The sequence below is a fragment of the Betta splendens genome, chromosome 13 (assembly GCF_900634795.4).
Source record: "Betta splendens chromosome 13, fBetSpl5.4, whole genome shotgun sequence".
NCBI lineage: Eukaryota > Metazoa > Chordata > Actinopteri > Anabantiformes > Osphronemidae > Betta > Betta splendens.
In genome coordinates this window covers 6,010,490-6,031,265 of record NC_040893.2, presented here as the reverse complement: position 1 = coordinate 6,031,265, position 20,776 = coordinate 6,010,490, and the positions used below count along the sequence as shown (strand labels likewise).

The 20,776-nt window shown below is 40.0% G+C and overlaps 3 protein-coding genes across 3 annotated transcripts; all 3 read right to left on the bottom strand.

The window, feature by feature from the left end:
* Positions 1 to 3,357: 3,357 nt before the first annotated feature.
* Positions 3,358 to 7,314, bottom strand: LOC114868176 (extracellular calcium-sensing receptor-like). Its single transcript, XM_029171608.1, has 11 exons — positions 7,049 to 7,314; positions 6,724 to 6,953; positions 6,525 to 6,607; positions 6,024 to 6,203; positions 5,736 to 5,924; positions 5,139 to 5,624; positions 4,810 to 5,019; positions 4,524 to 4,647; positions 4,221 to 4,414; positions 3,859 to 4,140; positions 3,358 to 3,783 (listed from the first exon to the last, which is right to left on the bottom strand). Exons 1-11 carry the CDS (start codon positions 7,312 to 7,314, stop codon positions 3,358 to 3,360), a joined length of 2,670 nt encoding a protein of 889 aa, XP_029027441.1.
* An 828-nt stretch (positions 7,315 to 8,142) lies between these two features.
* Positions 8,143 to 13,229, bottom strand: LOC114868175 (extracellular calcium-sensing receptor-like). Its single transcript, XM_029171607.2, has 12 exons — positions 12,964 to 13,229; positions 12,601 to 12,827; positions 12,437 to 12,540; positions 12,145 to 12,324; positions 11,863 to 12,051; positions 11,474 to 11,728; positions 11,234 to 11,443; positions 10,931 to 11,140; positions 10,474 to 10,597; positions 10,197 to 10,390; positions 9,025 to 9,312; positions 8,143 to 8,943 (listed from the first exon to the last, which is right to left on the bottom strand). Exons 1-12 carry the CDS (start codon positions 13,227 to 13,229, stop codon positions 8,521 to 8,523), a joined length of 2,670 nt encoding a protein of 889 aa, XP_029027440.1. The 3' UTR covers positions 8,143 to 8,520.
* A 2,763-nt stretch (positions 13,230 to 15,992) lies between these two features.
* LOC114868174 (extracellular calcium-sensing receptor-like) lies at positions 15,993 to 19,940 on the bottom strand (the record flags this gene model as incomplete). The annotated part of the gene is made up of 12 exons (XM_029171606.2): positions 15,993 to 16,657; positions 16,759 to 17,040; positions 17,182 to 17,375; positions 17,454 to 17,577; positions 17,652 to 17,861; positions 17,951 to 18,144; positions 18,229 to 18,439; positions 18,557 to 18,745; positions 18,850 to 19,029; positions 19,099 to 19,190; positions 19,287 to 19,516; positions 19,711 to 19,940. Coding segments are annotated over 12 exons (2,559 nt in total), but the record flags the coding sequence as incomplete, so codon positions are not given.
* Positions 19,941 to 20,776: the final 836 nt, after the last annotated feature.

Genomic DNA, 20,776 nt, shown 5'->3' with positions numbered 1-20,776 from the left:
AGTGGACGACCATTTAGGGGAATATAAGGTTGAAATTTTTACAAGAGAAATGAGAATGTGTCCTGGCAATGTCGGGAAGCAGGACACTGGGCGCTTGTGATAATCAAGAACAGAGAGAGGCATGACTAAGTGGTGAAAGTATAAAGAAAAGTGACGTTGATGATGAGGAAACCCTAAAGTAAAACTGGTACTTATGTGAAATACTGCTGCATATGCAGGATTATTTGGCAAAAAGAAAAACTTGCAGATGAGGTTGTTAACAGAGTTTATGATTGACAACCACAACAAAACTGTAAATACAGCTCGATGGGCTGGAAGAGAATAGCCCTGAGCTGGACAGTCCAGACTTTGATCACAGCCCACCATAGAGGAACTTGACAATCTGCAACAGCTTGCTTTCAGTGTGGTAGAGAGGAACATTGGTCTCGAAACTGCCTGTCCACTGAGGGATGGTACACACACTGCAAGGCTGAAGGACCAGCTGACTGTCAACAGAATGATTCTGATCTGATATGATCTGGAAAACTGATGAGCGAGAGGCCGGTTGGGTTCCAGTGCCAGTGTAGATGACCCTGAGGAGGTAGGTAAATGCATTCACACACACACACACACACACACACACACACACACACACACACACACACACACACACACACACACACACACACACACACACACACACAAACACACACACCCCACAATTAGGCCAGGCTTATACACACACACACTCACTGTCAGCAATCAAAAATGCATGCTATGTTCAGACTCAGAAATGCTCGCAGCTACAGTACATTGGAACTGCAATGAAGGACACATGCAACGCTTAGATTCAGAAATGATTTGGTAATGTTTGTCAAATGTAGGAAAAAAAGAAAAAGCAAAACCTACCTATAGGCCATATCAGAGACAATATTACACTAATACACTCAGACCTGATGCAGAACAAGGAATAGCACCCGTCATAGACTCCTTGTTGAGAACAAGGATTTTAATGCCATGCAAACTCATGACAGGTCAGATAGTTACCATCTATACTGATAGCACATATGTACACTGTATTAGTCATATATTTGCCAGTCAGTGGGAAAATAGAGGCATGATAACATCAGTGGGAAAGCCAATAAGGCATGGTGATTTAATAAAAAAACTGTTAAAAGCAGTACAACTAACAGCAACATACTGTAGCCATTTGCAAATGCACTGCTCATACTAATGCTAAAGACAGAGTGTTTAAAGTAAATGCTAAAGCAGATAAAATAGCCAAAAGGGCTAAAAAGCGATGCCACATTTATTTCGCCATCCCAGTAGACAGCACATTCCTACAATAAACGCAAGACAGCGCTCCCAAAAGTGAAAAAGATAAATGGATCCTTAAAGGAGCAACTGTTGGTCTACAGGGTTATTACAGTATGTTTGACCAGAGAGGAAACCTGTCTTCCATATCAATGAACAGCAATGGGGCTTGCCATGTCTCAATGGGGGTGGTTCGGATAATAAACAAACGATGTACTACTTATGGATGGACTTATGGGTACTTATGGACACAAATGATTCCCTAAAGCAGAATATCCACTCGAATATTTACATATGGAATTGATTAGGTGTCAAGGTAAATGTGGGTACACAACACACACTGCAAACGACAACCGATACAGGCAACAGAGTAGTTTGTCCGTGAGAAATAACCCAACTGGGGAAAGGGAAAAGTCTGCCTACAAAGGGGGTCAGTAGCATTTAGGGCACTGGTCATCTCACTGGTACCCTCTCTCACTTAGGAGGACATTCTCATAAGGAGATAATATGAGGGGAAACATCCAGCCATGGGAGTTGTACTAATATAGCTGCCTTTGTACTGTTGGTTGATGCTGAGCCACTCCCTGACCTCATCGAGAATGAGGAGAAACCTCCTGATCAGTAATACACTAACTCGTAGTATTGTTACATGAAGTTTCTTGCCAGACAGAGCACTCATAACTTTACTGGTTCAGTGTGTCTCTTATTATGATGGTCCAGATTTTATGGGGACCCTCCCATAGTCTGATGGTTGGAGAAAGGAAAACCATAAATTTCTGTATGACTCAACAGGCAATCTTTGACCTACAGCACATATCCAATGTGCAGGTGGCTGACGCAGTGAAGGACAAATCCTGGTTTGATTGGCTTATGTCTGGCACAAGGACTGACATCCTGATGAAGATCTTTGGACCAGTTCTCGTGATCCTCCTATCTTCTGTTGCTGTTTGTGTTATGCGTAATTTCCTGTTTGAGGGCCATGATCATCAGACTGGTGAATCGAGAGGGTGTGTGCAGTCATGCACTCTCGACAATTACAATATACACCTTTGAACCTCGGCAATGGGGAGCTACGCACTAAGCTGTAAATATCGTGCTTCCATGCTTTTGACCCTTTGCAGCATTTATTCCATGTTTTATGACGACTGCATTGAAAATCAAAAGAAGTTGTACTGTTCTGAGGTATACATGATTGTTTAATAAAGGTTTCAATGTTAAACAGGAGGGAAATGTTGGAAAAATACTGCATTTTAATCACACATTACACATTGACACATTGTTGGAATTTATTTTGATGATCTGCTGTAACCTCGTTAGCTGTGCTATGGCTTTTGATGTTTTCTCTCTGCTCTGCAAGACATAGGGAGTATCGGGTGAAACCCAACTATACTGTATTATGAGCTGTACTCTTTTCCTTTCTTCAGTGAGAGGAAGTTGCCTTTGCTGTAAACTGCTCACTCCTTGGAAGTAAAATCCTGAACAAGGTCACAACTGATTGTGTCTCTTTTATTTAAGATTTACAAAGAGAATTCACAATTTCCCTAACAGCTTTAAGGATGGCCTAAGCCTTTGCACTATACAGTATGAGTGACCACTTTGGAAGTTGAGGAGTAATCTGAACTTTTCTAATGTCAACTCTGAAAGTGACAAAGAGGGGAGGAGAGACCACCAAACCCAGCAGCCAGTCCTTCTCCAGACTGAGGGGCTATCAGAGCTGTGCCATCTCATTATGCAATTGTTTAAATGTCCATTTATTGATTCAGTGAGTGAAGTGAAGGTCTTACAAATAGGTTACAACAGTATGGCTAACACTGAAAATTGAAATCACAAAAGGCTTCTTAAAATTATGATGAGTATACACAATCTTTACTTCAGAAATGTATATAGTATTTTAATGTAATTTATAATGATTTAAAATTATGTTGGTCCACATTTAAAATGTTTGACTTGATGTTTATTGTTAATCAAATTAAAATGATTTTCATTATTGGGGGACGAGACAATGTTCAACTAAATAATAATTTTATTAAATGGCAGTTAAGTTAATTAAGAATCTTGTAATTTTTATAATCTGGACATCACATGTTTCTTTGTGTTTCTCTCTGGTCTTAAAAGAATAATGAAACACTTTGGAGCAAACAAACAGAGCAGTAAACCATAACTAGAAGCCAAGATTGCAAAAATCTCCACAGCAACAGTGTATTTTCCAGAAGAACTAACATAAGCAGGAACAAAGCCCACCCAGACAGCGCAGAAGATCAGCATGCTGAAGGTGATCAGCTTGGCCTCATTGAAGTTGTCTGGGAGCTTCCGAGCAAGAAAGGCCAAGAGAAGACAAGTGCAGGCCAGAAGGCCAATGTAGCCCAGGACCAGAGAGAAGCCCACCACAGAGGCCATGGCACACTGCAGGGTAACCTTTGACCCTTGGAAGCCCAGATCACGTTTGGGCTCAGGAGGACACAGGAACAGCCAAACAGTGCAGATGATAATCTGAAAGGAAATACCACTACCATTTATTATTAAAAAATAAATCATAGACAAACCTATTTGGTTACAAAATGATACCTGTACGCATGTCAGGAAGCAGACACTTCCTCTCTGTTGAGATGGACCAAACCAATTCATCAAGGCTTCAGCACCAGGTCGAGCGGAGCGGAAAGCTGCTAGAACCACCATGGTTTTAATTTGGAGACAGGAAACACAAAGTACAAAACTGATCCCAAAAGCCGCCTGCTGGAAGCGACAAGACCAGACTGATGGACGACCAATGAAAACCAGGGAGCACAGGAAGCAGAGCTTCAACGACACAAGAAGCAGGAAGCTCAATTCTAAGTTGTTGGCTCGGACCTACAGGTGAAGAGTCACGGTAATAAACAGAACAGCAAACAAAATGCACACTAATGATTTACATAATATCAGGTTCTCACCACAGGTGTTTGATGGTTACAAAGAAATACCACAAACACAACTGTTGTCACTGTGGCTCCAAATAAAGCTGCTGTAGTCAGCGTGATGCCCAGAGTATCATTAAAAGAGAGGAAGTCCAGCTGACGTGGGACACAGGCAGTTCTGTTATGGTTGGACCAGAACTCTGATGGACAATGCTCACACTGAAATGAGCCTGTGTGAATGGGGGAGCATTAGATAACTCTGGTGACATTATTTAAGCATAGACGCAGTTTAGAAATAAGACATTTCAAATAAAGTACTTTAAATTCACAGCTAGTTACCAGATTTATTGCTAAATTCTCCGTCAGCACATGGAATACAGTCAAAGCAGCAGACTGGTTCACCTTTCCTAGTTGATCTTTGTGTGCCTGGGGGACAGCTGTCAGTACACACTGAGGAAGGAGCCTAAAAAGTTTACATACCTTAATTGTCAAAGACAGTCATCTATTATGGCTAACAGCAAGAAGAAATGTTTTATTCAAACTTATTTCCTTAATAATAAGTTTATTAATGAAATGAATTTGGATAAAACATTTTCTTAAAAAAATAAATTCCCCTATAAAACACCTGGTTTGTTCCTGTGCTCCACTGAATTGCTGACTCGTTAAGATGGATGTCAAACCCATCCAACCGACCAATCAGAACTAGTTTCTGCGTTCCCTCAGGAGACGTCTGCCAGTTGACCAGGTCGTACTTTGCTGGAATATCAGCACCTTGAAAATAGAAGTTTTCTCCTTGTGGTGTGGTGAAGTTCACTTTGTTCAAGTGCTGCAGCAGCTGTGAGACCAGAAAAACACTGAAACAGGTCACAGTGTAACTGACTGTGTTAAATGAATGTTAGATTAACAGATGTGTTTTTGGATCATTCCCAGGAACAAACTGATTAGTGTGTTCACCTCTTTGGGTTTGATGCTATTTGGAGAAGAGCAGGTGGAGTTGCTGTCTCTGTTGGGGCAGGAGAGAAGGCTGTGAAGAGCTTGAGCTGCAGCATAAACAGCAAGATAGACGTTATATGACACTCGGAGCTGAGACACATCAGTCAAGATATTCTTCAGTCCCTCGAGTGTCTCTTTTCCACTGCAGGGTGGTAGTGAAGATCCTTGAACAGATACAGAGGCAGAAACATTTGATGGTTGACTAGGCAGCAAGGCAACGGCCCCAGGACTGCACTTAAACTCCGCTTCCCAGAATTCTCTTAAAAACCCATCAAAGGGACGATGAAGTGGGTTTAAGCTTCTAAGAAAAGTTTCAAATCCAGGAACAGTTGAGCGTCTGATGGCAACACCAACAACACCTCTTGCTACTTTTCTAGTGACAGGGTTTTGGAGAAGATCACCACTGGTGCTCCAAGCCTCACTGGCTATAAACTGACGGTCAGTTACCTAGTGACAGCAGGGAGACATACAGTGTAGTCATTTTTTTTTACAAATTTTAATAACAGGATCACACTTGTGATACAACATTCAATATGTGGTTACATTTCAAACTCTTACATTTATTTTTGCTAGATGCAGAAATAGTTCCTGCACATTCGTGTACCAAGTAACAACCAGAATCACTCTTGCAGTCGAGGCCTTGATTGCGAGTGCAACTCGTCTAGCATCACTGGAAATGCTCTCCAAGTTAACAGTTTCTATGAAAGCCACACACACTCCTGCCTCCTGAGTCTCCTCCTGGAATATCTAAAGCACATGAATAAAGAACCAGGAGCAATGTATATAAACTACAAATTATATTCATAGGATTTTCATGGGTTGTATAAATTCAAAAAAGAAAAATACTTTTATTGCTGTGTGGCCATAACTATTGTCTTCAACCACTGCGCCAATCCAAGTCCAATTGAAGCGTCTGGCCAGTTGGGACAAGGCTCTGGCTTGGTAAACATCACTGGGGATGGTTCTGAAGAAGTTTGGATACTCAAGCCTGTTGCTGAGACAGGGGCAGCTTGAGAGATAGCTTACCTGAAAAACACAAGTTACATTTAATCATCTTGGAACAATTTATAACATTAATGTTATGCAAATATGATCTTATTCCACTTCACACAGTTTGATTACATCAAATAGTTTTTTTCCTCCTCTAAGGAGAAACCTCAGTTTAAATATAGTATATATAGTTTGTACTTTAAAATTGGATTGTGTTCTGTTTGTAATATGTAAGAGCAGTAAGTAACTTTTGGTAGATGAAAGTGAAGTAAGATATGACTGTAATAGAAATTAAGGAAATTAAAAATCCCCAGGTTAATGTTGATAATGTGTTTAAGCATAACTTACTAAAGGTACAGAAACTGGTCTGAGAGTTCTGGTTAGTATCTCAGACGTTATGGATGAAGCAGCCCCGATGATGATGGGAACACGATGATCATCTGTAGAGGCTGCTGAAATAAAAACAAAACTCATACTTAATACTAGTTCTAATACTAAAATCATGATTTTCTGGCAATGCTTGTCTTCACTTTGACAGAAACACACAACACAATACCTCTCTGGTCGACGTCCTCTTCATATCTGGTGATATCATTGGTATAATTACAGGTGGTGCTGTCTCCTCCCGCTAGTGACAGTGCTGCCTGGAGGGCCCAGGGTGGTCGGCCACAACAATCAAAAATACGGTAGCCCAGCTTCACACTAGGCAGCAGCGTTTTATTAGCATTGATTTCTTCCAGGGCAAAGACCATAACATACATGTACTGGAGGGAAGGATACTGTAAACTAGGAAAAACGTAACATTAGTTAAAAGTAATTCTATAATTCTAAATGCAAAGTCCAAAACCACAGTAATTACTGTACAGTATTGAAGGTTTTACCCAGTGCAGGGTTTGTAGTATGGCAGCTGTGCAAAGTCATGGTCTATAGCTGGAGTTTGGTAATGAAGATTAAATAGTCCACCGATCACCACGTCTCCATTCTGGAACAGACCCTCATTGCTCGTTTTACCCCAGCGGGAACATGCCACAGTCTGAGCACCCTGCAGTCCCACACTGAACCCCAGCTGTCTGCCCATCAGCTCCACAAGGAGCAGGGAGGGGCCCAAGGAGGTCCACAGGCTGAAAAACCAGAAGAACCCAAACATAATTCCAGCTGGTCAAAGGAATAAAAGTGGGCTCAGCTGTTCAACAGTGGAGCAAAACAGCAGATCAGACTGTAAAATGTAGGATTTCTGATGGTACAGCAAGTGGTAATGCACTAAGTCAGCATTGTGACACTGTGAGTCCCTCCTCATGTGAAGCTGACTTGTTGATCTGGGTTTTTATAACAGATGTGAAGCATTATTGATAGCACATACACGTAATGACGCATAGACACACAACACAAATCCCTCCTCTAAAATAAATGCATAACTGTAACACTTGGTATTATTTATACAGTACAGTATAATTACATATACTTAATTATTATTTATAGAGTGAGATTATTTTGTTAAATGATGTTATGCCCTTTTTTCCTCATGACTGTTAAATGTCTCAAATTGTATTATCAAGAGTTCATTTTTGGCCATTTTTGTCTGAAGTACTACAGTAATAACGCCTATACAAAACCATAATGTGGCAAGAAATACTCACTTACAGTTACCAATAAGATATTACTTTAAATAATAAAGACAATCCAAAACAATCCCATCATTTGATGGTTCTAATATATTAATTTTGAATCTAACAGCCTTTTTTAGAGGTGGAGAGGGTAAACGTCACATGGTTCCTGGGTGCATGCATAAATACATGTGATGGTGTTTTGATGGTATAACCAGTATGACAACCATAGTATTTCGCTGAGATAGTTTATTTATTTTCCAAACACATCTTTAGTAAGGACTATTTGTCCAAGAAGGGTCATAGCATAAAATGATCTGTCTTTGCTTTTTTAATTAAAAGGGTTTAAGGGTTGCTAGATAGAAAAAAAATCTTATGTACTGTAACTCAAAAATATCCAAGTTCTGTACAAAGCAGTAAAAATGTATCATTTGTAAAGTAAACTCATCATATACACATTCTAACAAAACGCTTACAAGGACAAGTTAAAGTCACATTAATTTCTTTGCTATCTGGTCCTGGTCATCAGGTGTTTCTTTGTTTTTTTCTGTGGTCTCAAAAGAATAATAAAACATTTTGGTGCAAAGATACAAAGTGGTTCTTTTATGGTAGTGCAGTTAGTTTGACCAACCTTTCAGTTTCTGAGACCTTTTTGAACTTTGAGTTCAAAATTTTAATTAGTTCTGACTAATTTTGAGAGGCAACTAGAGGCACTAGGTAAATATGAAATATATAATGTTAGTTCAAATCTATCTGGCCATCAGAGATTTCTTTGTGTTTTTCTCTGGTCTTAAAAGAATAATAAAACATTTTGGTGCAAAGATACAAAACAATAGACCATAGCTAGAAGCCAAGATTGCAAAAATCTCCACAGCCACTGAGTATTTCCCAGGAGAGCTAACGTAAGCAGGAACAAAGGCCACCCAGACAGCACAGAAGATCAGCATGCTGAAGGTGATCAGCTTGGCCTCATTGAAGTTGTCTGGGAGCTTCCGAGCAAGAAAGGCCAAGAGAAGACAAGTGCAGGCCAGAAGGCCAATGTAGCCCAGGACCAGAGAGAAGCCCACCACAGAGGCCATGGCACACTTCAGGGTGACCTTTAACCCTGCAATCTGGAAGTCAGGCTGAGGAACCGGGGGACTGAACGATAGCCAAATAACACAAATAATAACCTTGACAAAAAAAACATTGCACAGTGTCAAGTTACAGTAAATGTATGTAATCAGAATCTACATTTTTTGTGTGTCTGCCACTCTGACCTGTATAACAGTGAAGATACAGACACTTCCTCTCTGCTGGCCTGGACCAAACCACTTCATCAAGGCTTCAGCACCAGGTCGAGTTGAGCGGAAAGCTGCTAGAACCACCATGGTTTTAATTTGGAGACAGGAAACGCAAAGTACAAAACTGATCCCGAAGGCCGCCTGCTGGAAGCGACAAGACCAGACTGATGGACGACCAATGAAAACCAGGGAGCACAGGAAGCAGAGCTTCAATGACACAAGAAGCAGGAAGCTCAGTTCTGAGTTGTTGGCTCTGACCTACAGATGAAACAATTATTTAGCTTGATATTGGAAAAAAAACTACTTCACTATTTCTAAAACTACTTCTTTCAAATTTTATTTTTCACACAAAAAACCAAAGATAATCAGTACACAAAAAATAATCAGACCTAAAATGTAGACTTTATGTAATTTAATTACATGTCAATTTTCCATGTAATTTTATTACATAAATATCAGGTAAGAAGTGACATTTATTTATGATTTATTAATGTTTTTTATATGATTTATTTATATGACATTCTTAGTGAAATGTAAGTAAGTGATTTATTTATATGACATTCTTAGTGAAGTCTTTTAGTCGGGTTAGGCTTATGCCATTAAATTGAATAACTTAAGAATACAATAAATATAATACTTTATACTTGGAGAAAATGTAAACTTTACATCTGACCTTTACTTTACTGGAGTTACTCAAGGACCTGAGGTCAACTGGGCTTAAATCATCAACCTTTTGCCTCTCAACCCGATGCAATACCCACTGAGACACCAGGAGACTACTTCCATCACATAAAATGTTTACAAAGTTAGATATAACTTTAAAATATAAAAATAGTAACTATAAATTAATGTAACTAATAATATATAAGGTTGATTGATTATAAATGAGCCCTGAAATAAAATAATGATATAATTATGAAATTATATAATTTGTACCTGATTTTTAGTACAAACTTTCAACAGTTGATCATATTTGCATTATGTTTATTTTAAATAACACCTAATCTTTTGAAATCCTATTTTTCAAGTATATAATATTCTAATATAATTTTATATACTAACAATACTTAAAAATATAAATATGTTATATTAGGGGCAAGAATCTTTTTTTTTTTGGGTGTAGTGTCATTCTGGCTTCTTACCACAGGAGTTTGACGGTAATGCAGAAACACCACGAACACAGCGGTCGTCACTATGACGCCAGACACAGACACTGTCGTCAGGGTGATGCCCAAGGTTTCATTAAAGGAGAGGAAGTCCAGCTGACGGTGAACGCAGGCAGTACGCCCTGCATTGGACCAGAACTCTAACGGACAACGCTCACACTGAATTGAACCTTGGAGACAAAGCCACACAGAAAAAGAACATAGAAACAGTGCGGCATTCAATTATTGTTCAAACATGACTTGATTTTCTCACCCGTCTTATTACTAATCTCTCCATCAGCACATTGGATGCAGTCGAAGCAACAGATGGGCTCTCCTTTCCTGTTGGCCATCCTGGTCCCAGGGGGGCAGCTCTCACTACACACTGAAACAGGCACCTGAACAACAAATCAAAGGAAGGTAATCGCCAACTGGGTGCTCTGCTTCTCATCTACTTGGCCTTGGTACTTTAATTTGAGTGCTAGGTATTTAAACATCTGTGCACATACATGATGGATGATGGTATTTTCAACACCACAAATCTTGATGATAATTCTTAAGAAGGCATCTACAGACTATAGATGTTTTAGGGGCCATACATTTCAATTATGATTTCATGCGAGCCAGTTAACCACTTGGTTAAATTGTTTAATAATTTAATACATTATTGGTTGATATTTCGAGGCAGTATCTGACTTTTCTGCCGTTGTGACACACATTGTCTAAATCACCTGGTTGGTTCCAGTGCTCCACTGAATTGCTGACTCGTTGAGGTGGATGTCAAGCCCGTCCACCCGACCAATCAGAACTAGTTTTAATGATCCCTCAGGAGTCGTCTGCCAGTTGACAAGGTCATATTTTGCTGGAATATCAGCACCGTGAAAATAAAAGTTTTCTCCTTGTGGTGTGGTAACATTTACTTGGTTTAACTGCTGGAGCACCTAAAAGTGTCATGATAGCATTGTGAATATTTTCAGGAAAGGTGCATTAATGACAACAACGTATTATTGTGACAAATGCAATTGCTTAATTACCTCAATTGGCTTGATGTCTTTGAGTATGGAGCAGCTGTTGTTTCCTAGAGGGCTGTCTCTACTGGGACACAGAAGGTTGTGAAGGGCGTAGGCTACAGCATAAACAGCCAGATAAACATTATGTGTCACCCTCAGCTCTGAGGTGTAAGTAAAGGGATGCTGAACTCCCTGAAGAGACTCAGTCCCACTGCAGGGCGGTAGTGAGGCCTCCTGAAGCTGCCTTTTTCCACGGGACAGCACCGAATAGGAGTATGTAACAAAAGGTGCAGCTACGGGACTGCAACCAAACAGATTTTTCCATAATTGCCTTAAGAAGTTGTCGTTAGGTCGTTGAGAAGGGTTCAAACCTCTGAGGTATTTGTCAAATCCAGGTATATTTGAATTTCTAATGGCAACTCCAACAACACCCTGTGCCACGTTCCTAACAGTGATGTCTTGCAGGATATCACCACTGGTGCTCCATGCCTCACTGGCTATGAACTGTCTGCCAGTGACCTAGTGATGGCAAGAAACATCAAAAAAATCAAAAAACTATTAGAAGCTTTAAAAAATCAGGAGCTTTAAAAAATGACTGAGTAGTGTTATGCCTTTACAATATTCTGTATAAAAAAAAGGTTTTGGGTTCTCACATTCAGCTCAGCAAGTTGCAGGAACAGTTCCCACACGTCTGTGTACCAGGCAAACACCAGGATCACTTTCGCAGTCGAGGCCTGGATTGTGAGTGCAGCTCGTCTGGAATCACTGACAATACTCTCCCGGTTCATAATCTCCATGAATGCCACGCACACACCTTCCTTCTCAGTTTCCTCCTGGAATGTCTGACATGTATAGTCAAACATGACAAAAATAATGAATAAATAAAAAAGATTATAAATTCTGCATATGATCACCTAATTAAACAAATGGCAAACCTTGAGGGCTGACAGGCCATAATTGGTGTTTATTGCCACTGTTCCAATCCAGTCCCACCTGTACCGGATGGCAATTTGAGCAATAGCTCTGGCTTGGTAAAAGTCACTGGACATCGTCCTGAAGAAGTTTGGATACTCGGTTCTATCACTTAGACAAGAGCAACTAGCTGTGTAGCTCACCTACAACACAGCAGCAGAACAAATGTTGATCTGAAGTCACATACAGTAAAAAAAACACACAAATACATGAGATAAGCAGATGACTTATAGAGATTGGACTCACTAAAGGCACAGAGAACGGTGCAAGGATTTTGGACAGAATCTGGGCTGTTACGGATGAATCACCACCAATGATCACAGGGACAGGTTGATCTAGTGATGAAGTTAAACCATTATCTCATTAAAGTAACACTTGTTTCTGTCCCCAACATTCAAAGTTCAAAACAAGCCTTTAACCTTTGTTGTTTCCTTTTCCGTACACCTCTGGAGCGCCGGTTGAATCACAGCTGGTGCTGTTTCGTCCGATCAGTGACAGCGCAGCTTGCACAGCCCAGAGTGGTATCGCACAACTGTCATGGATGCGATAGCCTAACTTCAGACCTGGCAGCAGGGTTGTGCTATGATTGATTTCCTCCAGTGCAAACACCATAGCATAGACATATTGCAATGGGAGGTTTTGCAGACTAAGAGCACACATAGAAAGAAAGTAATACTCTATTGAGTAGCAATACTACTATTGAATCAACTATGAAAGAATAACTGCACTACATGTATATAAATGTGGTTACACAGTTGTTTTAGCAAACATTGCAGTTTTACCCGGTGCAGGATTTGTAGTATGGCAGCTGAGTAAAGTCATGGTCGATAACTGGAGGATTGTAATACAAATTAAAGAGCCCACCAATAATCACATCTCCATCCTGGAACAGACCCTGGTCACTCGGTGCACTCCAACGTGAGCAAGCCACAGTGTGAACCACCTGCAATCCCACCTTGAACCCCAGCTGTCTGCCCATAAGCCCCACGAGTAGCAGGGTCGGGACTGAGGACGTCCACAGAGTGAACAGCCATGAGAGGCAAGTCATGAATGTAGCAGTTCAGCAGCCTGAGTAGTAAACACAATTAGATGACTTTCATGAGCATAACATAAATAAATATTGTAATTAAATCAACCTTCAATGGTTCCTGAATAGGATCTTCACTTTTATCTCTACACTCTATTATTTTAACCCTGAAAAAATCCTAATTCCAAAATGTTGATTACAGCGACATGAGAAAACTGACATGCTCCCCCCCATCTGCTCTGCACAAAATAGCTGTTTGGGTATTTAAAGGTGCTGGAAAGCTCTTGGTGAAACCAGCGTAAACACAATGACGGTGCACCTTTCCCAGAAAGGTGGGCAAAACAATAACAAAATGGCTGAGTGATTGGTTGTGTGTGTTTACCTGGAGGGCCTTGACTACAGAATTCCCAAAAGAGTTTGATTTTCATTTTTAATTAATTTTCTTAATAGGTAACTCCACATGGATTAATAAAAACAGGCACCTCTCGCCCTCATGACTTGTTTAGTATTACCAAAGGTTTATTGGTATCCTTTTCTTCTCCAGTCTTCTACAGTTCTACAGTGTAGTTCTACAGTGTAGTTTCTAAACATTAACAATGTGTTGCACTAGCACTAGTGTTACTAGTAGATACAGTAAATATGCTAGTCACTGCTTAAATACTAAAATCAACCTCCAATATGACCCACAAACTTAAGTGTCTTTTAGTTTAATCAGTTTTATGTGGTAATAACCTAGATATAATTGCATACGTCCAAGGAAACAGGGCAACCACTGCAGTACCATTTATGAATGGAGCCACTGGATCTGTACAGTAGATGTTATTGATCTCCCAATTATAAGGAATTAAAGTAAATACAGTAATAACAGCATTACATTGTAGATTGTTTAGTGTTTAATGATACATCAACAGTTTTTAATGGTGTGTAAGAAGAGTAGAAATGTGCCATACCAGCTCTCTGTGCAATATTAATTAGTATTATCAACCTTATTACAAAAGGACCACATACAGTATATACGCCTATGCACGGCCAGCTACTGTCCACCCAAGGTTTAAATAGAAGAGATGGAATCTTGTGTCCATCAGAGAAACATGCTCAAACAAGCAGCTCAGTCTCCACTCTCACAGGTCTCACGGGTCGTGATATACTTGAAAATGGCTATTGCAGTTGCAATAATAACTACTAACTATTGCTATTAGTGTTCTTGCCTCTCGTTTTCAGGCAGCCAGCTTCTGAGCCAACGCTGTTGTGGATGCCTTTTTCTTGTTTGCATCTCCCTCCTACGGACTAAGGTGCATAGGATGGCAGCCTCATGCCGGTTCTGGGCTTATGCAGTCTGGCTACGAATGCAGCAGAATAATGCTCTCTGACACAAAGCAAATATACTTTAATGAACGGTATTGTGTTGAACACAACGACAGGTTTAAGGCGTTAACTTGGCCTTCTTTTTTCCCCGGATGTCAATACAGTCAGGCATCATGGTTTGAAATGTTCCAAAAAAAAATAAAACGTTATCCAGAAAGAAACATTTCTCTGTCATCCACATGCTGTATGTATTGTTCATTTAACTGACAATATTTTTTTTAATCTTCTTACCAACGAATTCTTAATATAAACAACACTGCATAGGTCACATACTGTACATAATTTTCAGGTATATCCACTTGTACAGAAAGGAGCAGGTATAAACATCTACATCATAACACTAACAGCAATTTTCATCCTCAAAAGGATTTTGGTGCTGTGGGAAAATAAAAATTTGTTTGTTCTGAGCTGATGTGAAGCAGTAGCAGGTCTACAGTTACTTCGGTCATTAAACCTGGAACAATGCAGGCGGTTTAACAAGGTAAAAGTTCAGTTTATCTCAGAGGAATAAATTACATCAGCCTTGAGTCAGGAAGTTTATCTGAGCCCCAGGTGTTGACTTTGAACATGATTCATCCCCACTGTTGTTTAGCAATTACATCCCATTATACACTGACAGGGAATTGGCACACAGTTAGGAAAAAGTCTGTGTGTGTGTTTATTGTGTTGCCGGTCATCTAAAAAAGCGGAAAAAAGGTGATGCTGCAGCTGCAGCTCTCTATACTGTACATTGGTACCTCTCAATATATATTCAATGGTGACCTTCTGTATCTTAGCATGTGTCTGTGCACACGTCATCATGCCTGCAACAGAAGTCATAGGTCAAAATAAAACAAGAGTAAAATGACATGAACATTGTCATTGGTGTAGTAGGTTGTATTATGCGCAAAAACAACATTTCTTCCAGTTTCTTTCCAGTGATTATTGTAAAAATTAACAACAAGGGTTCAATAGGTTTTAATTGTATTTTAGACATTTAATTCAAAAGGATGGGTATTATATAACCTACAGTACAGTATGTATATAATTACTGTTATGAAATATAGATAGATCTTAAGATAAATAATTACATTGCAAAATAATTGCAAATTGTTGCAGAGCTGCACAAGACAGATACAGATGTGGATTATATTATTCTTCCATCTAGTGGCTGCTCATTTACTAAATACTGAGTTAAAATAAAGCCAAGGGTGCCTCATCTCCATTGTTGTTCACTTCCCAAAAATTGCTTCGTGTTATACATTGACATCCAGGTGGATGTATTTATGTATTATATATTTCCAACAGTGTCATTATACATCATTTTATAAAGCTGACAGATCCTTTCAATGACAGTAAAAAATGAGTTAAGCTAATTATATCACAAAATATTAGTTTCTTGTGGAAAAAAAACTCAAAAAACTTTGCTCAGTACAATGCTTTATGTATTATTAATTAGCAAAATGTTGCACAGATGCACACATACAAAAGAGGAGTCTTCCTGGGATACAGAAACAGTATTCCATTACGTTGTATAATGCTTCCATCTAGTGGTTCTTTTATGGTACAGTAGTTACAGTTTGACCAACCTTTCTGAGACGTTTCTGAGACGTTTCTGAGAATTTTGTGTTTAAAAATTAGTCAATTTTTGACTAATGTTCAGAAATTATATTAGTTCAAATCTATCTGGCCATCAGAGATCTCTTAGTGTTTTGCTCAGGTCTTAAAAGAATAATGAAACATTTTGGAGCAAATATACAGAGTAATAAACCATAGCTAGAAGCCAAGATTGCAAAAATCTCCACAGCCACTGAATATTTCCCAGGAGAACTAACATAAGCGGGAACAAAGGCCACCCAGACAGCACAGAAGATCAGCATGCTGAAGGTAATCAGCTTGGCCTCATTGAAGTTGTCTGGGAGCTTCCGAGCAAGAAAGGCCAAGAGAAGACAAGTGCAGGCCAGAAAGCCAATATACCCCAGAACCAGAGAGAAGCCCACCACAGAGGCCATGGCACACTGCAGGGTGACCTTTGACCCATGGAAACCCAGATCACGTTTGGGTTCAGGAGGACACAGAGACAGCCAAACAGTGCAGATGATAATCTGAGAAGAAAAGAATTTTAATTATTAAATTATATATAAATCAAAAAAATCTTTATTCACTGATTCAAAACATGACATGAACACAGTAATGGTATATATACCTGTATACAAGTGAAGATGCAGACGCTTCCTCTCTGTTGGGATGGACCAAACCACTTCAATAAAGCTTCAGCACCAGGTCGAGTTGAGCGGAAAACAGTTAAAACTACCATGGTTTTTACAAGAAGACAGGAAACACAAAGTACAAAACTGATCCCAAAAGCCGCCTGCTGGAAGCGACAAGACCAGACTGATGGATGACCAATAAAAACCAGGGAGCACAGGAAGCAGAGCTTCAAGGACACAAGAAGCAGAAGGCTCAGTTCTGAGTTGTTGGCTCGGACCTATCAGATCAAGAGAAAACGATAAGGTCGCTTGAAAAATTATATATTTATTTAGCTATAATACTACAGATCAAATAATCATATCCATGAATTTTTATGTGTTTTCATGTGACATGACATGTTATGTGACTGAGTTCTCACCACAGGTGTTTGATGGTAATACAGATACACCACAAACACAACTGTTGTCACTGCAATGCCAGACAAAGCTGCTGTAGTCAGAGTGATGCCTAGAGTTTCATTAAAGGAGAGGAAGTCCAGCTGACGTGGGACACAGGCAGTTCTGTTAGTGTTGGACCAGAACTCTAATGGACAACGCCCACACTGAAGAGAATCTGTTGAATAAACGAAAAAAATAGATGGAATAGCAATAAAGGAAAATGTCTTACCAAATTAACAAGTTTTTTTCTCACCCGTCTTATTACTAATCTCTCCATCAGCACATGGGATGCAGTCGAAGCAACAGATGGGCTCTCCTTTCCTGTTGGCTATCCTGGTCCCAGGGGGGCAGCTTTCACTACACACTGAAACAGGCACCTGAACAATAAGTTATGAAAAAACGTCACCCCAGTGTCAAAATCTGCAACTCATCTATCAACAAACTTGATAACCTGTTTTTTTCCTGTGCTCCACTGAATTGCTGACTCGTTAAGGTGGATTTCAAACCCGTCCACCCGACCAATCAGAACTAGTTTCTGCGTTCCCTCAGGAGTCGTCTGCCAGTTGACCAGGTCGTACTTTGCTGGAATATCAGCACCTTGAAAATAAAAGTTTTCTCCTTGCGGTGTGGTGAAGTTCACTTTGTTCAAGTGCTGCAATAGCTGACATTTTGAAAAACTTTTTTTAAAAAACTCATCTAAAATAAATAATCACTTAATGACTTTAAGACGACACTTATGATCAATGTTACCTCTGTGGGCCTAATGTTTGTAGGAGAGGAGCAAGTGGAGACGTTTCTGGCCAAGTCATGTTCTCCGGTGCAGGAGAGAAGGCTATGAAGGGCGTGAGCTGCAGCATAAACAGCAAGATAGACATTATACGACACTCGGAGCTGAGAAGTGTCAGTAAACGGATGCTGGCCTCCCGCTAAGGATTCAACCCCACTGCACAGAGGGGTAGAATGATTAGACTTTGTTTCAAGTGGTGATGAAAAATTTGAAGAAAAAGATTCAGGTTTAGAATTGCATCCAAACTCCATTTCCCAGAATTCTTTTAAAAATATGTCACTGGTTCGGTGACTTGAGTGCAAAGTTCTGAGATAGTTTTCAAATCCAGGAACAGTAGAACTGCGAATCGCCACACCAAGGACACCACTCGCCACTTTTGAAATGGCAGCATCTTGTAGAAGGTTGTCACTGGTGCTCCAGGCCTCGCTGGCGAGAAACTGTCTGTCAGTCACCTGCAGTTGAGGAAATTTAATTTATAGGGCTAAAAAAGCAGCTTAAATGTAATTTGGCCAAGTACCTTTGAAGAGTTTAGGGATTAACCTATATAGACTTTTTTGCTAGTTACTTACATTTCTCTTGGCCAGTTCTAGAAAAACCTGCTTTACGTCAGTGTGCCAGCAAAAAATTAGAATCACCTTCGCAGCTGAGGCTTCAATGGTCTGTGCTACGCGAGTGGCATCTGACAAAATAGTTTCTCTCCGTATCATCTCTATAAATTCCAAACACACTCCCTTTCCTTCGACCTCTTCTTGAAATACCTGACAAGTGAAGGTTCATACAGTACAACATACAGTATTTCTATGTGCTGTGCGGATAAGCACATACTTCACAATGTAATTGCTGTAATACTAAAAACCAAAACCTGTATGGCCAGATGTCCGTAATCACTGTCCACAAGCACAGCTCCCGTCCATGTCCAGTGGAAGTGTATGGCCAGTTGTGCCATGGCCCGAGCTTGGTAGACATCACTGGGGATTGTTCTGAAGAAGTTGGGGAACTGGTGCCGATCGCTGAGACAAGGGCAGCTGGCGAGGTAGCTGATCTGAGAGGACAGGAGGAAGCATTTTACGCTAATAAAAACAGATCAGTTGGAACTTGAAATTAAACTTACAACTGGGACAGAGAGGGGCCCCAAAGTCCTGGATAGCATTGTGCCTGTTGCAGATGAGGAGGCGCCAATAAGCAAAGACACAGACTGATCACCTGAAGACAGAGTTTAAGTACATGACAGTCATATATAATCAGTCAGTTGAGGATGTGTTAAGAAGAAACAGCAAATTCAGTGATATCAGGTCATACTTGCTGCCTGTCCAGGTTGTTCATTAGATGCAGACACGGGTGCAGAGTTGCAGCTGTGTGTGTCTCCCCCCACCAGTGACAGTGCAGCTTTCAGAGCCCAAGGGTATCGACCGCAGTAATCACACATTTGATAGCCCAGCTTCACTCCTGGCAGGAGGCTGCTGTTGAGGTTAATTTCTTCCACCGCAAAAGCCATAGCATACATATATTTTAATGGCTCCAGATCTAAACTGAGACCCAAGAAATAGTGGATGAAATAAATTATAGTATCAGTTGGAGTTAGGTAAACAATGGACAATGAAATATTTTCACAAAAGCTAAAAGAAATAAAAATATGTGAAAGAATGTAACCAAACCTAAAACATAATAATTTAAATAAAGTTATGACAATCAGGCATATTAATTATTAATTATTGGACATTACCCAGTGCAAGGTCCATAGGGTGGCAGCTTGGTAAAGCTCTGCTCTATAGCTAAAGGCATGTAATGTAGATTAAAAAGTCCACCGATAATCACATCTCCATCCAGGGAGATGCACTCTTTGTTTGCTGCTCCCCGTCGGGAGCATATGGTCGGCTCAACCGGCGCCAGGCCCAGTGCACCGATAAACAGGAGGCAGAGAGGAGAGGAGAGCCACCAAGCGCAGACACACAGGCAAGACATGACTGCAGCTCCTCTGAACAATACAAAACAAGTACCGTAGGTAACGGTCATAACTAATTCAAACTAAATAATGTGACATCAATCATGTAAAGCTTAACTCATTACACAGCTGTTAGATTAAGTCTGACCACAGAGAAAACAAGGACATGGAAACAACAAAGGTAACATCAGTCTTGTCATTTACCTGCCAGTAGAAGGGGCTTTACAAATAAAAACATATTTTACTAGGACCTATAACAATGCATTAACTTAAAAATAATACCTTGAGTATAACACATGCCTCCTCGTCTCTGTACCAGTGAACTAATCTGAGTATTTATAATGGGTGCAAAGCCTTTTGAAGTAAAGCAAAACTGATGACACACAACTCAAATGTGTTCCTCTCCAGAGCGACAGCAGAAAAAAAATCCAGCATGTGATCAGCATGTATGATTAACAGAGATATATTAGCTAGCCTATGTGCGTCTGTGTGGTGGCAGGGGCGGGGAGGGGGTGGGGGGGTTCAGTATGTTATACATTATTACATAGTAATAATAATTAAAGTATTTTTGTCCTATATGTACATATGTTTGATTTCATTTTTCAAACAAGGCCCTGAATTGTATTACAGTCTGACATCCAGCGAACCAGTGTGAAAAACGATTACCTTTTGTAGCCTTGTCAGTTCCCAACAATAAGAGTGAACAAAAGCACGCCTTTTGTTACTATGTTGGCATCAGATAATAAGACACAAATGTCTTCAACATTTGACATCTTCACTTTGTAGTAATTTCAGTGATATATGTTTTAAACATTTAGCAATTCTTTGACACAGTGTCCTAGTATCA

Bases quoted from the DNA above. Each gene is read 5' to 3' on its own strand.
- LOC114868176 (XM_029171608.1), bottom strand. From the start codon at position 7,314: ATGTTTGGGTTCTTCTGGTTTTTCAGCCTGTGGACCTCCTTGGGCCCC. The intron at 5,625-5,735 runs GTAAGAGTTTGA...TGCTGTCACTAG, and splicing joins TGCATCTAGCAAAAATAAAT to GTAACTGACCGTCAGTTTAT. The intron at 4,415-4,523 runs GTAACTAGCTGT...CCATTCACACAG, and splicing joins AGAATTTAGCAATAAATCTG to GCTCATTTCAGTGTGAGCAT.
- LOC114868175 (XM_029171607.2), bottom strand. From the start codon at position 13,229: ATGACTTGCCTCTCATGGCTGTTCACTCTGTGGACGTCCTCAGTCCCG. The intron at 10,598-10,930 runs GTGATTTAGACA...TTTGTTGTTCAG, and splicing joins GGAGCACTGGAACCAACCAG to GTGCCTGTTTCAGTGTGTAG. The intron at 10,391-10,473 runs GTGAGAAAATCA...TTTGTCTCCAAG, and splicing joins AGAGATTAGTAATAAGACGG to GTTCAATTCAGTGTGAGCGT.